Consider the following 14,286-nt stretch of genomic DNA (forward strand, 5'->3'; position numbering starts at 1 on the left):
AACAAACTAACAAAAAAACAGGTACATGTATTTCTGATATTAATGCTGTGTGCTGGGTGTGCTCTTAGTATTCTGGTGTCGTGTGTGTGTGTGTGTGTGTGTGTGTGTGTGTGTGTGCGCGCGCGCGCTGCAAATAAGGTTGATGATGAGGATGATGAATTTAGCGTAGCGATCTTCAACCCTAGCAGTGCTAATCACCACCAGCAGCCAGACAAACAGACATGCTTGACCCATGCTCCAGTAACCAAACGCACCACAGTGAATGTCGGTGAAGGTTCTCAGTCATCCAGGTCATAGTAGTCTAAGAGTTGGGCATAGTCAACTGGACGTCTTTTTGGTGTAGATGACGTTTCACCTTTTATCCAAGAGGCTTCTTCAGTTCTGAACCGAGGTCTATTCTCCACCCCTCCACCAAGTTTGGTGAAAATCAGCCACATAGCTTTTGCACAATCCTACCACCATATTATTTAAGAACATTTACATACACCTAAAGTAACATTTTCTGTGTTTTTTATGTTTTGAAATGATATCAACCTGTTAAATATTTGAATGAAATAAACAAAGCTTGTTTTCATTCCAAAATTATTCTTGACCATGAAAACAGTCTGCTCTCGCGATACTAACCGTTCACCGAAACTCGTCATGTGACAGTCTCGTGACCCAAAGAGGAAGAAGAAGAGATTTCAACAGGGACAACACAAACAGGGAGAATAATATTAACTGCATATTCTCAGTATTTTGTTTCTCCGTCTTGTCGCCCATCTCATCAGCAATGGACGGCCCTGTACGAACCTCCACAGATGCGGCAGCTGGACCTCAGCCATATTACAGAGGGTGAGAAAGCGAGCAGCTAGCGTTGGTTAGCCAATGTAGCTTCTTGGCGTGTGTAGCATGTCTGTATCCACTGGTCTGGCGTCTGCTGTGTAACTCCATGCTGAACATGTGCCGATGTTAACTGCAGATATTTATTTATTAGGTGTAACATGACTCCTGAAACTCATTACAGAGTCATCGCCGGGGGACACCGGCATATCTGGAGCCTGAGGAGTTCCCCTGTGTGCTTGAACAGCAAAGCCGCTGTCTCGCTTCATCCTGTCCGATTCATTTACTTGTTTTACTCCTCCGCAGCAATGAAAGCTCCTTGGTTTCAGCCCTCAAGACACTGCTGTTCTTCACTATCTTGATGGTCACGCTGCCGATTGGTCTCTACTTCGCTTCAAAGGCGTACATCTTTGAGGGTGAGTGTTGGAACACTAGCTTGTTTTGTTTATGTCTGTGCCAGCCCCTCTAAAGTCCGTTTGGCTAGTTTGGATGAGAGGATGATGCGGCCAGAAACACAATTTAAAAATGCATCCGCTGAAGTCCTGCGGCTGCTGGATGGATGAGCTTGAAACTAATATTGACGTTTGCTAGAATCAAAATAAGAAAATGGTTAACTCATAAAGATAAAAAAAAGCTGAAAGCTCTGTTATCAGAAGTGGTATCAGAGGAATTGCTGGATCAGTGCTTTCTTCCACATAATGGTATCATTGTCTCTTAACATAACTTAAGCATTATTATATTGTAGTCTCCTGGCACTGAGCGGGATGACATAAGGGCGCATACAGCTGTATGTGTGAGGATCTAATAGCAAGGCAAAGCAAATGCAGTGATTCTACAACCCCCAAGAAACAAATGATAAAAGGAATCAAAGTGTGGTGCCCAAGCATGTAAAAGCAATTATTAGTCATAGAAAAAGCAATACAAGGCAATAACTTTCACTCATGCAAGTGTTGCTGCAATATTTAGGAGTAGAATAGCTGGTGTGTAGCTGAGGGCTGGATTATATATGGATATGCTATCAATATCACGATGTGAGACAAGATATCAGCTTAAATTATGGATGTAGTTGCATTGTAAGGCAGCTTAAGTGTTGTTAGTTCCTAGTTTTGTTATGTTTGTTTTTTTACTTATTTACCAGACTGTTCTGTTACTGACAATTACTAATTTAAAGTGTCGTTTTTAAAAATATTTTGAGCAAGAATCAATTGTCATCCCTGCATCGGTGACACAGTGTCACAGTATTTTGTCAAAACCAGTCTGTAGAATCCTCCCAAAAGATTTTTGTTAAAGTATTTGATTGGATTTCACTCTTCATCGCTAAAGAATGAACCAAATATTGAGATCAGAGGCAGGGAAGAGCTGTGGGCAGGTCCTCTGGGGAGATGCTGTATGTCAAGTTCTTTTTGGGTCGGATTAAAAAAAAATGAGGCAGTATGGTACCAGATAGGTTGAGTATCATTGGGTGATGAAGAACTCAGGACCAGAGTCTGGACTCCTTCTGAGCTTCCAAATAGAGCTAGCATTACTGTTAGCGGTGCTAGCCCTGCCCCTTGGGGCGCTGTAGCAATAGAAGAAGTACTCAGCAGGAGGTCAAGTGTCTCCAGGGGTACAGGACTTAAAGAAATTCAGGAACCACTGGCCCAGTGGAATCAAAGCAGAACTTTCATCCAGGAAGCTCAGCTTGGTCACATTTCCACGATCTCAATTTATTTAATTTCAGCACAAATGAGACCTGCTCTGAATGTAGACCGGGGAAAGTCGCCGGACTCATGTTTGCGTGTTGTCGTCCTTTCCCAGGTTCGATGAAGATGTCGAGCTCGGACAGCTACTTCTATGCCGCCATTGTTGCTGTGCTGGCTGTGCACGTGGTCTTGGCATTGTTTGTTTATGTGGCCTGGAATGAAGGCACACCTAAAGGGAAGGGCAAAGATGATTAAGGTAAACAGTTCGTACGACCGTAGAGGAGACGGACATGCCTGGCATGGATACGCAGCCCCCACCCCCACCCCCCTCACCACCACTACCACCACCATGACTCCAGCTCTAAAAACAGTTACAACTGCACAGTTGGGGCATCTGGTGAGTGCTTCGAGTTTAACCTGAGGTCAAAGAATAAAACAACTGTATTTCCTGTCTTGGGGGGTTGGAAGCAGCTGGGTGTGTTTCAGCAGCCCCAACAGACCCACCTCTTGACTTTTTGTTCTCTAAAACTTGGAGGACGTACCTGATTTCTAAGAGGCTTTATTTGTTATAAGCCGCCATAAGGCCCTTAACAGTTTGACGTGTGTGTGTGTGTCCCTGTATTTGACTCCAGAATGCTCTTGATCCATTCTGCAATAATTCCATCGACATAACTCATCATTCATCCTCAAATTAAAGGAACAAAGGTCTTTCTATCCATTCAAGAAGTTCAGTACGAACCCTGAATGTATTCAATGTGAAAGTCTTCATCATCATGTTGTCCCTAAAACAGTCGGTTCATCCTGAAAGTGTTGTTGTGTCTTGGTGCGCTGTAGTTAAATGACGTGTTGCAGCTTTGACTTAGGAACTGATCCCACATCTGACTGTATTTAATATTTTGTACCGAAGATGTTTGGTGATTGGAGGACGTAGATGTGAGTGTGATGCAGATGAGAATAAATGTTTAAAAAAAAAAAAGTTAAACCAACTTTGTGTACATGTTTTGGTGTTCCAGAAGAACGGAATAGAATTTTTCCCAATGTTCTAAACATTCTAGAAATATTTCGATCTCCTGTGTGAGAATTTAATAACGGCGTGAGGGTGGGAAAACCATCATGAGCCAGCCACGTATAAAACATCAGGGGCATTTTATGTATGAGATCCCATGATGAAACCCAGGGTGAACATTTTTTATAAATGAGGTCTGTGCATTCCTCTACCATCTGGTGTGTACGGCGCACCAGCATGTGTGCTTGCAGATGCGCGTGTGTTTGCGTGCGTGCGCGTGTGAGTGCTTTATTTACTGGGGAACCTTTTTTTTTTTTTTTTTTTTAGTGTGAAGTCTATACAAATATTTTATATTGTATTGATTCCATAAGTTCAGTTATCACGGCAACACTAATGAGCCTGATGGGCGGTGATAAAATGTTATAGAGAAATCAGTCAACTTATTCGTCCGCTTCATGCAGAGTGAACATCGGCGTTTTATCATGGGAAGAAATATTGTATATTTGTGAAAGGAACAACTCGATTGATTACCCTCGTTGTTCCAGACCCCAATAAAATTAAAGTGTACAAAATCGATCAAGCCGTCTTAACACGAGCCTTCGACTGTTACGGTCCATGAGACTCCGGATTGACTTGTGCAGAGAGTTGCTCAGCTGTCACATGGTGGCAGCAAACAGGCAGCCTGTTCCCACCATACAAGCGCTTTCTGAAGGCCAAGACGCAAACTGAGAAGATGCCAGGCAGTAATGATGTTTTCTGCCTCACAAACCATAGCAGCAGCTGATTTGTTTTCTCCCCCCTCTGTTCTGTTCGAATGTCTTTTCAACAGTCACACGCACACATACGCAACCACAACAAAACACCCCCACCCCCCCCACCCCATATTCTGGAGTTTGATGTCAGGGCCATGCAGCCTGCATGGAGTTGAGGCTGGCGCTGGTGATGATGTGACAGGCCTGCAAGCAATCAGACTGGTTCAGTCTGCAAACATCAGATGCCCCATTTTGCTTTTGGCTGATATTTCATAAGCTTAGCTTCTAGCTGTTTGTCATTTATCACACATTAGCAGGTTTGGTGCACACAGTCAGTGTGATGACACACAGGGCCGGAGAGCCCTGAACAAACGAGTTACTATTTAAACATACTGCAGGATGCCTGCGTGAGTCCTCTTCTGTCTGGCCCCACAATTCAGTCCACATTTTTGACTGATGGATTGAAAACATCAGCTACATTGGAATTCCTAAAGGTATCTGTTCTATTGTACACAGCTTTTCAGTAAAATGGAAATGACATTTGAGAATTTATAGTGTCCTTTGCCCAGCAGATGGCGCATCCAACAGTGACAGATCAGCAGCGTCTGGGAGAGAGAGAGAGGGCAGCAGAGGACTGTCCTGCTGCTGTGTGAGAGAAACATGAAGCATCAAACCACAGGGGACAGATAGAAAAAACAGAATAACACAATTAGATATAACCAAGGCAGCATTTATTGTGTTTAGTCAGTACTGCTATTTCGCATGAAACTCTGCTCAGGTGCAGTTGAGAAGACACAGAACAACCACACGGCAATTCTTCCTCATGCTTATGGACCGTGTAAAAAAAAAAAAAAAAAAAGTAGAGTACGGGGTCCAGAATAAGGGGGAAAGTTTCAGTTATTTTTCTTCTTCTTGCTAAATGTAAACGTGAATATTCAATTTTATTTCTCCCGGGAGCATGTTATGTGTCACAACCCAAAAATCAACTCCCACTTTTACTTTATTCTGCAGCTGGAGACAAAGCAGAGCAGCACATGAAAGCCCCCCAATGTAAACATGTAGGAATTGGGAGTGACAGCTCCTGGTATACATGTAAACATCAGCTGGGATAGCAAGTAAACACTATGCATTATTTTCTTATGTTTGCCATCATTTTGGCAGCTGCTAATGCCAGTAAAAAAAAAATTTTGTGGCAATGTGAAGATTGTTATTCCATTAGCTTATTAAGCTTTACGTTTTGAATTGAAATGGTATGGTGTACAGTCTGAAGTCGTTGCTACACTTGCCATTGTTGATGGCAAAATTAATCGCCATTAGTGAAATATCGTAGGGTTTGTTTTTTTTTGTCTCTATCTGGGTCAGTCGTGGTATTTATAAAGTTCTGACCTCATGGATCCTCACTTTGAAACACTAAGCACTGCTGTCCTCTCATTTCAAGTGCTGCACACACACACACACGCACACAGTGATAAATCATATTTTCATCTTTCAACATTTCAGAAGCACATCTCTTCCTCAAAGACGTTATTATATTCTGAGATGATGTACGAGTGTCTTTCTTCTTTTATTTTCATTTATAAAACCAGATATGGAATTAGTTTTGAAAGTTTCTTTCTGGTGTTGCTTTTATTTATTTTGTCAGATGATGTGTGATCTGAAAAACTGGTTCCTGCTTTATAAAAACAGGACAGAATCTCATCTAAATACAATAAAAACCTCATGAAGCTTTTAAAACATATGTACAGATGTTGTATTTGCTCCTCCTTGACTCGAAGCATATTCAGGAAAACACACACACGCACGCACGCAAGGCAGACATTTTCGTCATCAACACAGTACGTCATTAATTGAGAGGTTTTCATTCCGGAGGTGCCGACCAGCTGCTTTCCTGGATTAGAACCTGTTCTGCATGTGTGATGCAGACAGCAGCCGCTTGACTTAAGCTCTGTTTATTTGCTCTCAGGAATTTCAGGGTTAAACGTTTGTGCGTTAATACCGATGGCTCACATAAACTGTCATCATCAGGTTGTAATTTAAAAATGTTCAATAAACTTTAGTCTTAAATTTTTTAACACAACAACAACAAAAAAAGACAGAGCTACATTTTATGTGCACTAAATATTTCTCATAATCTTGTTTCGATTCTCTACGAGTTGATTTATTTGTTTCAGCACTCTGAAATAAATGTTTCAACATGTGTTTGAATTGAGATTAGAAATGCTAACTTGCAAATTTAAGACAGGTTTATTTCAAGCAGTTTTACAAATATGGCTGTCACCAAGTGCTTTACAGAATGACACAGACACAGATATAAACAAGGATAAACAAAACAATGTGCTTGTAATTATGTACTGGCTGGCTGTTATAATAAAGAGAGACAGTACAAATACGGGAACTCCTGAGACCAGTGCAATTTCTTTTGAGGCACGTCCTGGAATTAGTTACAGTATCACGAGTGTCCAATGTGTTGTCATGTATTGCACAACTATTGACTGCGTGTCTTAGCAAGTCAACTATGCTGTATGGTGACCTCAAAACAGTTAAATTTAACTATTCTGCCTATCTGATTTCCTTCGAATGAGGTCGGGTCAAGTCTCTGCCCTGGATTTGGTTCTCAAATTATGGGATGTTTTAGGTTCATTCACATTACTCACGCATTTAATCAAGATGAGCTCAACGCAAAACCTGAGCGGACCTCTTTTTCGCTGTATTACTGTCGTCTGAATGTTCTCGGAAGATTCCTACACAAATCAATTTGACAAAAAAAAACAACCAAAAACTAAATGATAACACTTGAACATAAAGGTATATTAATAACTGTTATTCGTGATAGTACATGTTCAGCTTCATAGAAGAGTGCATTATTTACAAAAAATAATAATTAACCATTCATTAATGTTCCTTGAGCCTTATTGTAAAGTGGGGGACATTCCTGAAGTTCCTACAGGTAAAGTTAATGTCAACGCATGATTAAAGATGGCTAGACATTAATTGATTGTTCACTAACAGTTAACTAAGAATAACAATGTTTAACTAAGCATTAACTAACAGCTATTAATGTACCTTTATTGTAAAGTTTCTCAACAAAACACATTGAAAATACTGTGTTGTCAAAAATGGTGGACCATGTACCATTTCTACTACAGTCTAATGTGAAAGCCAAATGAAAAACAAGACTCATAACTTCATTTGAAATGTTTTTGTCTGATCAGTCTTTACACATTACAGTACAACAGCAACGTTTCACCAAAAATGTCAATCCGCCCTCCTTTGAAATGGCTCAAAACATCTGAAAGTCTGGCATGTAACAATACCGTCTTGACAGCAATTTAAGACCCCTCAGAGTCAACAGAAACCTCCTCATATCTTCAGATCGTCTATTCTAGTCTTGTTGTTGTGTGTGTGTTTGGCACTGCGGCCAGGCCTAGCCTGCGTGGGTGACCCAGGGGCCGATCCTGCTCCCTTCTTCCCTTTCAGGTCACATTCCTCTGGCTTGCTACTGCTCCTCTCCACTGCCAAGTTGTCCTTATTCTGTTTGTAGGCCGCCTTGCTGTGGTAGGGGTGAAAGGACGAGTCTGTCCCATCTGACAGTGGGGAAAGGTTGTAGCTGGGGGGGTAAGCAGGCTGGTGGTGCCCGTGGAAGTATTCGTCGTAACTTGGTGCAAAGGGCACCGCAGCCTCACTTGGCTCCTTAGAGGAATTTTCTGGCGACTGTTCACGTCTCCTAAAGGTGATGCCCTGGCGACACTTGGTGAAGCCCAGGTGGTAGATCTCTATGAGGTTGAGCAAGAGAGAAACGCTGGCCACTCCCAGCATGAAGATGATGAAGATGGTCTTCTCTGTGGGGCGGGAAATGTAGCAGTTTACCACATTGGGACAGGGGGGTCGGTCACATGTGTACATGGGCTTCAGCTCAAAGCCATATAACAAGTACTGAGCCACTATAAAGGCCACCTCAAAGAGGGTCTTAAAAATCACATTAAAGACATAAGTGCGCAAGAGCTCCCCCTGCAGGCGCACATGACCCTTGTCGTCCCTCACTAGAGCCTTCTTTTGTTTGGCATCCACGATGAGGGCCGGCTTGTCTGAATGTGCTGATGCCTTCTGCCTCTCCTTCTGCTTATCCTCCATCCGCACCAGATGGAGGATGTGACCCAGGTAGATTAAAGTCGGTGTGGACACAAAGATGATCTGCAGCACCCAGAAGCGGACGTGAGAGATGGGGAAAGTGATGTCATAGCACACGTTCTCACAACCGGGCTGCTTGGTGTCGCAGGTGAAGCCGGACTGCTCGTCACCCCACACCTTCTCTGTCGCAGCACTCAGTATCAGGATGCGGAAGATGAAGAGGACAGTGAGCCACACCTTCCCCACTACGGTGGAGTGCTCCTGGGCTTTTTCTAGGAGCTTTCCCAGCAAGTTCCAGTCCCCCATGGCTATGTGAGGTCAGATCTGTGTCTGGAGGAATAAAAAAGACATTTAGGATTTGTCTGCAAGGAAAATACATGGCTGAGAAAGAGGATCTTCTTCTCCGAAGTATCTTACCTAGTTCAGCAGAGCTTAAACCAAGTGAGTCTCAAGGGAGCCAAACTGTTAATGGAGTGTAAAAGTACGCGACTACTGCTGAGCAGGTAGTGGCCTTCTCCACGCGGATGCTCTACAGATTATATTTACTTTGAGAGGGTATATATTTGGCATGTGCAGACAGGGAAGAGAGCAAGTTCCAGTCATGATCGCGCAGTTCCTGGCCTTCATGACCCAAGACACGGCAACATGATCCACATGAGGTGAAATGGCAGGCAAATGAGCTGTAAGTTACAGTTATGTCAGTACTGTCAGCCCCTCCAGCACATCGTTATAAATATGTGTCATGGATGTTTGGACCATCAACCATCAACCATTGCTTTTTTTCTTCCTTTTCCATTAAAATCATCAGACTGGCGTTTCCTATGAAAGGTGCATTTCTAGAAAAACAACCACGATGCATTTTTTCCGAGAGCTTTCCAAACAAAATACTCCAAGAAAACAAAAGAAAGTATCATGCGCTCTTCTTTCTCTCAGGTTAATTTCTGACTTGATGAATCAAATAAGTTTCTGAATATTCAGTTACACGCTTGATAAACCTACCTCATCAGCTTACACATCCCCGGTAAAGCAGTCCTATGCGAGGGTCCATGAGGTCGGCCGCTCCACTGACAGGCCTTAGTGGTCTTGGTGCCCCTCAGCAATGCCCTTGAATGGACAGGAACAGAGAACTCCTGCCAGCCCTGACCTGTTCCACACCGACAAACACACCAACTCTAAAACAGCGTAAGAGGGCCCCAGGTCCTGAGGATCTTCCTCTGACCACAACACACATAACCTGCTGGACAAACTCTCAACCATGTCCAGCCTGCCCTCCCTCACCCCCCCCCCTCCCCCCACTCCCCTTCCACAGTTAAATTTGGCACAGGACACACTCTCCAATGTAAACTGTTAAAGCTATTCTACTCGCTGGTTACAGTGAGTGACATGGCAGGTGGCCAATGATGTTGCCTACTGGTTTTCGTTCTGGCCACAAGTGCTGCCGGTTCTAATTATAGCACGAGGGTCTCTCCTATCATGGGGGGCATGATTTGAGGACGAGTAGCCATTTGCATCCTCAAGTTACAGAGGATCAGAGTGAAGGAAAGGAGCTCAGCCGGTGAACAAGTCTGAACAGAAACGTGATCAGCCGCACTGCTACAATGAAACATGGTTGACAAAACAAATATTATTCATCTGTTCAACTAGGAAATGCACAGATTTGAATATTGGCTCAAATAAGTCGTGTCAATGCTTTTATTTAAGTAACAGGATGTTTATTTCTTTATTTGACATAATGTACATACAGATATGGTTTCAACCCAAATGGAAATATCTGATATATTTACATTTAGGCAAATCCATGCACGGGCTTTTACAGTTCTATGTGTATAAAATACATCATAACAGATAAATATATAAGTGTCTGAAGCATGAAACTTACCAGAACCGGAGAGATGTGGAATAATAAATGGGCAGGGGACGCGTCAACGTCAGAAATGCTTCAGAACTAACGGGGAGGTAGCCAGAGTTGCATCAAGTAGGTACCTATTTACAATTATACAAGCATTTATGAATCCAAAGAGATTAGATATGTACAGTGGTGGGACTTGTGCAGATCTAAAAATGACCCAGCAAACAAGTGAGGAAGCAACACAAATAAACGACACCATCACCGTGTGGACGGCGACTCAGGGCCCAGCAGAGAGTTAATGAAAGAAAGTACTGTTGGTTGGTGCAGGTGGAGGACACATCCAACGCTGATCATAGCATTTATTTGTTAAAATATTTGTACGGCACTGTGCTAACAAGCTTGCGTCAGTGTTGTGTCAGCCTGCGCGAAGTTTCAAAGATCAAAATGGACTTAAACTGTCAAATAAAGTCTGGATAAACTGTTTTTAGCTTTAAGGGTTATCTGTGTGATTCTATTACCCACAGTGAAATGCAACTGTTGCAGAAGTGATTACATCAAGCATTCGCTACAGTACATAAAAGTATACAAAAAAAAACTTGTGGAAATATTCTATTTTTATTTTAAAATCATCTGGGTTCATGTGTTTGTCCAACTACCAGACGACTTCACTGGAAGCCATGTGAAATATAAAACATTCATAACTGACTCATTGTTTTGGTGCCCTCAAGGCAAATGCCCTTTTCCTTTAACTCCGGTGTGGTATGGAAATCCATTCAAGAAGACATAAAGCTGCAGAAGAATCGATCCTTTCTACGCGGTATCAAAGCTTGTTTTTAAAGATCGTGACCTGATAAGGCCGAGGAAATTGAGGAAGAGCGTGAGAAATTTGCCACGAGCGGAGTACTGAGGAACAAAATAGAATTTACCTTGTAAACAGACATTTTTACAGTTACAAATTTAAACATTTCCCTCGGCCATGATGGGTTTTACGAGGGGTGCTTATAGCTTGTGAATACAACTGTAAATAACGCCGGGTTTCAAACTGACGGCCGAATATTCAAACGAATCCAAACTAAATTGCATCGTCACGAAATAAAGCGAGATGCACGGAGCTCTCTGTCGCTCTTTTCACTCTATCTTTTTGTGCTGTGTTTGAAATAATCGACTGGCAAGACATGAACACCGTCAAAAGCGGTAATGTTTGTGCATTTTTAGTTCAAACTTATACTGGCTTCAAGTTCCAACAGCAGTCACAGCTTGTGTCAGTAACAACTGAAAAAAAATAACTAAGCGATTGAAGGAATAACACAATAAATACTTAAATGAAAGGTCTCTGTGTCAAGAGGTGATCCCACAGTTTGTACGACATTAATCTGGAGCAACATGCTCCGTGGATTAGTTGGAGGGGAGGAGAGGAGGAGAAGCTGCGTCTCAGAAAGCAGAACACCTCTCGCCCCTCTCAGGGGAGCTCTTCTTGGTCACAGTGAGTTTAGGCTTGAGAGGATGATCTACCATCAGCTGATTGATTTCATTTTGCCTATAAGTGGACAGTCTTTGGCTAATCCAAGCGATGTTGGATTCTTCCTCAGAGCGACCACAACAGCGTCGGCAGGCCCGGCCTACGAGGTACAGCACCTCTGCCAGATTGAGCAGCACACACACCCCCGACACCGCCAGCATGAAGACGGTGAATATAGTCTTCTCGGTGGGTCTGGAAACGAAACAGTCCACTGTGTTGGGGCACGGGAATGAGTCACACTTCACCAGACGCACCATCTTAAAGTCAGGGTAGATCAAGTAGAAGATGTAGAGGAAAGCAACCTCGAAGACAATTCGGAAGATGATACTGATCATGTATGTCCACCACAGAGCACCTGTGATCTGGAACTTCTGGCTCTTGATGTGTTCTAGGTCCTTTGGGCTGCTACGGCCCGTTCTCTTCAGGATCTTCTTGTCAATGTGGCGACGATGGGCCACATGCATGGCAACCAGCAGAGCGGGGGTGGACACCAGGATGAGCTGGAGCGCCCACAGTCGGATGTGCGAGATGGGGAAGAACTGATCGTAACAGACGCTGTTGCAGCCGGGCTGCTGGGTGTTGCAGGTGAAGCCGGACTTCTCATCTCCCCAAACACTCTCAGCTGCCACCACCAGAACAAGGATGCGGAAAATGAAGATGACGGAGAGCCAGACGCGTCCGATACCCGTAGAGTGCCTGTTTACGCCGCTGATCACGGCATAAAAGGTCCCCCAATTCATTTTCGACTCCAGATCTGTAAAAATTATAATGTTCAAATAAGGTCACATTTAGGTAGGCAAGGCTTAATCGCTAGCTGAACTGTTAACTGTTATTAGCAAAGGTTATTTATATATATATATATATATATATATATATATATATATATATATATATAGTGGGTGAATTAGAATCTGCATTTTGAGGAAAAGTTCAATAATGTAACATGTTCAAAGAAAAATCGCATGATCCTTTAATGTTGCCAAAAGTTAATGTTTGTTGCAGTGGCTCCAACAACTTAGATAATTTAACATGCAGTACTATTGTAAAAGTCTGGGTTTTAGGATTAATTTTAGGTTTACCAGGCTCAGCCGGCGGTGCAAGCGGCGTAAGGTCCAATGATGACCATCTTGAGGTGCGGCCTGAGCATCAAGCTGGATTTGGCAGCCTCAGGAACAACAGACAGGAATTGCCAAGTGGCCGGTTGGCTGTATAAAAGCAGGGGCGATGGCCTCCCGCCATGCACCGTCACAAGACGCAACAGATCGAAGCCAATTGCAAAAGATTCGCTGAGCCACGTGATTGGCTCTCTCTCTATTAATACTGTACACCCAACCTGACTCACAGCCCACTCACAGACAGACGGGCAACAAGACATCGATCTCATCAGGAGACTTTTACAAACAATATTGATCAGATTTGTCTTTAAAGGGTCTCTATTCAAAAGCCTTTTGATCAAATATCGCTGCTATATGATACGTTATACCACAAGACATGTGGGGGCTGTTAGCCATCACTCACATCAAGTCTACACACTGGATGTTAGTATGAATCAAAATGGCGGAGCAGATCTTTTACCTTCAGCTGTGGTGGTACACAAAGATGTGTACTAAACTGGCAGAATTTAATAAAAGTACTGTATTTTTTAGCAAACCAAAAGGCTGGCTTTAGGACACCGTACGTTAGGAAAATGCTAATCATTCCTCCGCCACTAGCCACTGCCCTGCACCGTAGCAGTCATATGCTCTTATATAAACTATTTACATACAATGGCAGCCTTTATTGGGCTGCAACAAGACTCTTTAGAATTCAGATCAAACGCCTCGATTTCCGCCTACCCCGGGCAAAAGAAGGAATCTGTGTGGACACAAAAGGCCTCAGCCTGTCACATTATTTATTGTGCTAGGCAGGGTAGGGGAAGGGCAGGGAAGGGAAGGGAAGGCAGCTTTTGACCTGAGCCACTGACATCTAGAGGAGAGTCACTGACAAGATTGTGGATTTGTCAAGAAAATACATGAGCTGCTCACCAGAGATATAAACATGGTTTATATCACAAAATGTTATTTAAGATTTACAGTCTGAGACGCTTGGCCTCCCATGAGACAAAGCTTGGAATAAGCTGCCCTCCTCTCACAGTTCTGTTCCTAGACTTAGAAAGGCTTGTCAATCAAATTTACATCTTGCAGTGCACAGAAGAACAAATTTCGATGCGCTGGCACAATAACGGTGCACAGAGAGAACAACAGCGATGTGGTTTTTTTCACCGGCTAGTCAGTTATTTAGTAAAGAGAGCCTCATAATACTGTTTTACCAAACTTCAGAGGACACCAAACACTTGACAACCACCTATCTTGAGTCATTTATTAATAAATCTCTCTAGGTAGGAAAGGTCAGATATCCCAAAACTACTGAATACCTCAACTACATCTTCAACCAACTCACGTTATTACTTCCCCCAGTGTGTTTATTAGGCTCCTTTTAGATGACATTTAGAAAAATTTTGTTTGCAGGAAATAAAATATTTTCTACTT

The 14,286-nt window shown here is 42.9% G+C and overlaps 3 protein-coding genes across 4 annotated transcripts; 1 reads left to right on the plus strand and 2 right to left on the minus strand.

The window, feature by feature from the left end:
- The first annotated feature begins 650 nt into the window (after positions 1–650).
- On the plus strand, positions 651–2,854 carry vma21 (vacuolar ATPase assembly factor VMA21). Its single transcript, XM_086221355.1, has 3 exons — positions 651–834; positions 1,129–1,238; positions 2,620–2,854. The coding sequence occupies exons 1-3, from the start codon at positions 773–775 to the stop codon at positions 2,757–2,759; spliced, it is 312 nt and encodes a 103-aa protein (XP_086077481.1). The 5' UTR covers positions 651–772; the 3' UTR covers positions 2,760–2,854.
- A 3,633-nt stretch (positions 2,855–6,487) lies between these two features.
- Positions 6,488–9,641, minus strand: LOC147250887 (gap junction alpha-3 protein-like). The gene is made up of 2 exons (XM_086221352.1): positions 9,390–9,641; positions 6,488–8,720 (listed from the first exon to the last, which is right to left on the minus strand). The coding sequence occupies exon 2, from the start codon at positions 8,694–8,696 to the stop codon at positions 7,623–7,625; it is 1,074 nt and encodes a 357-aa protein (XP_086077478.1). The 5' UTR covers positions 8,697–8,720; positions 9,390–9,641; the 3' UTR covers positions 6,488–7,622.
- Positions 9,642–9,703: 62 nt separating this feature from the next.
- LOC147250888 (gap junction beta-2 protein-like) lies at positions 9,704–13,473 on the minus strand. Of its 2 annotated transcripts, none has more exons than XM_086221353.1 (2): positions 13,334–13,473; positions 9,704–12,512 (listed from the first exon to the last, which is right to left on the minus strand). In XM_086221353.1, the coding sequence occupies exon 2, from the start codon at positions 12,496–12,498 to the stop codon at positions 11,671–11,673; it is 828 nt and encodes a 275-aa protein (XP_086077479.1). In that variant the 5' UTR covers positions 12,499–12,512; positions 13,334–13,473; the 3' UTR covers positions 9,704–11,670. The 2 variants fall into 2 exon arrangements, with proteins under 2 accessions (XP_086077479.1, XP_086077480.1); XM_086221354.1 differs by lacking the exon at positions 13,334–13,473 and adding an exon at positions 12,838–12,935.
- Positions 13,474–14,286: the final 813 nt, after the last annotated feature.

The sequence above is a fragment of the Aulostomus chinensis genome, chromosome 13, assembly GCF_037954235.1.
Source record: "Aulostomus chinensis isolate RoL2024-O1b breed Wild chromosome 13, RoL_Achi_v1.0, whole genome shotgun sequence".
NCBI lineage: Eukaryota > Metazoa > Chordata > Actinopteri > Syngnathiformes > Aulostomidae > Aulostomus > Aulostomus chinensis.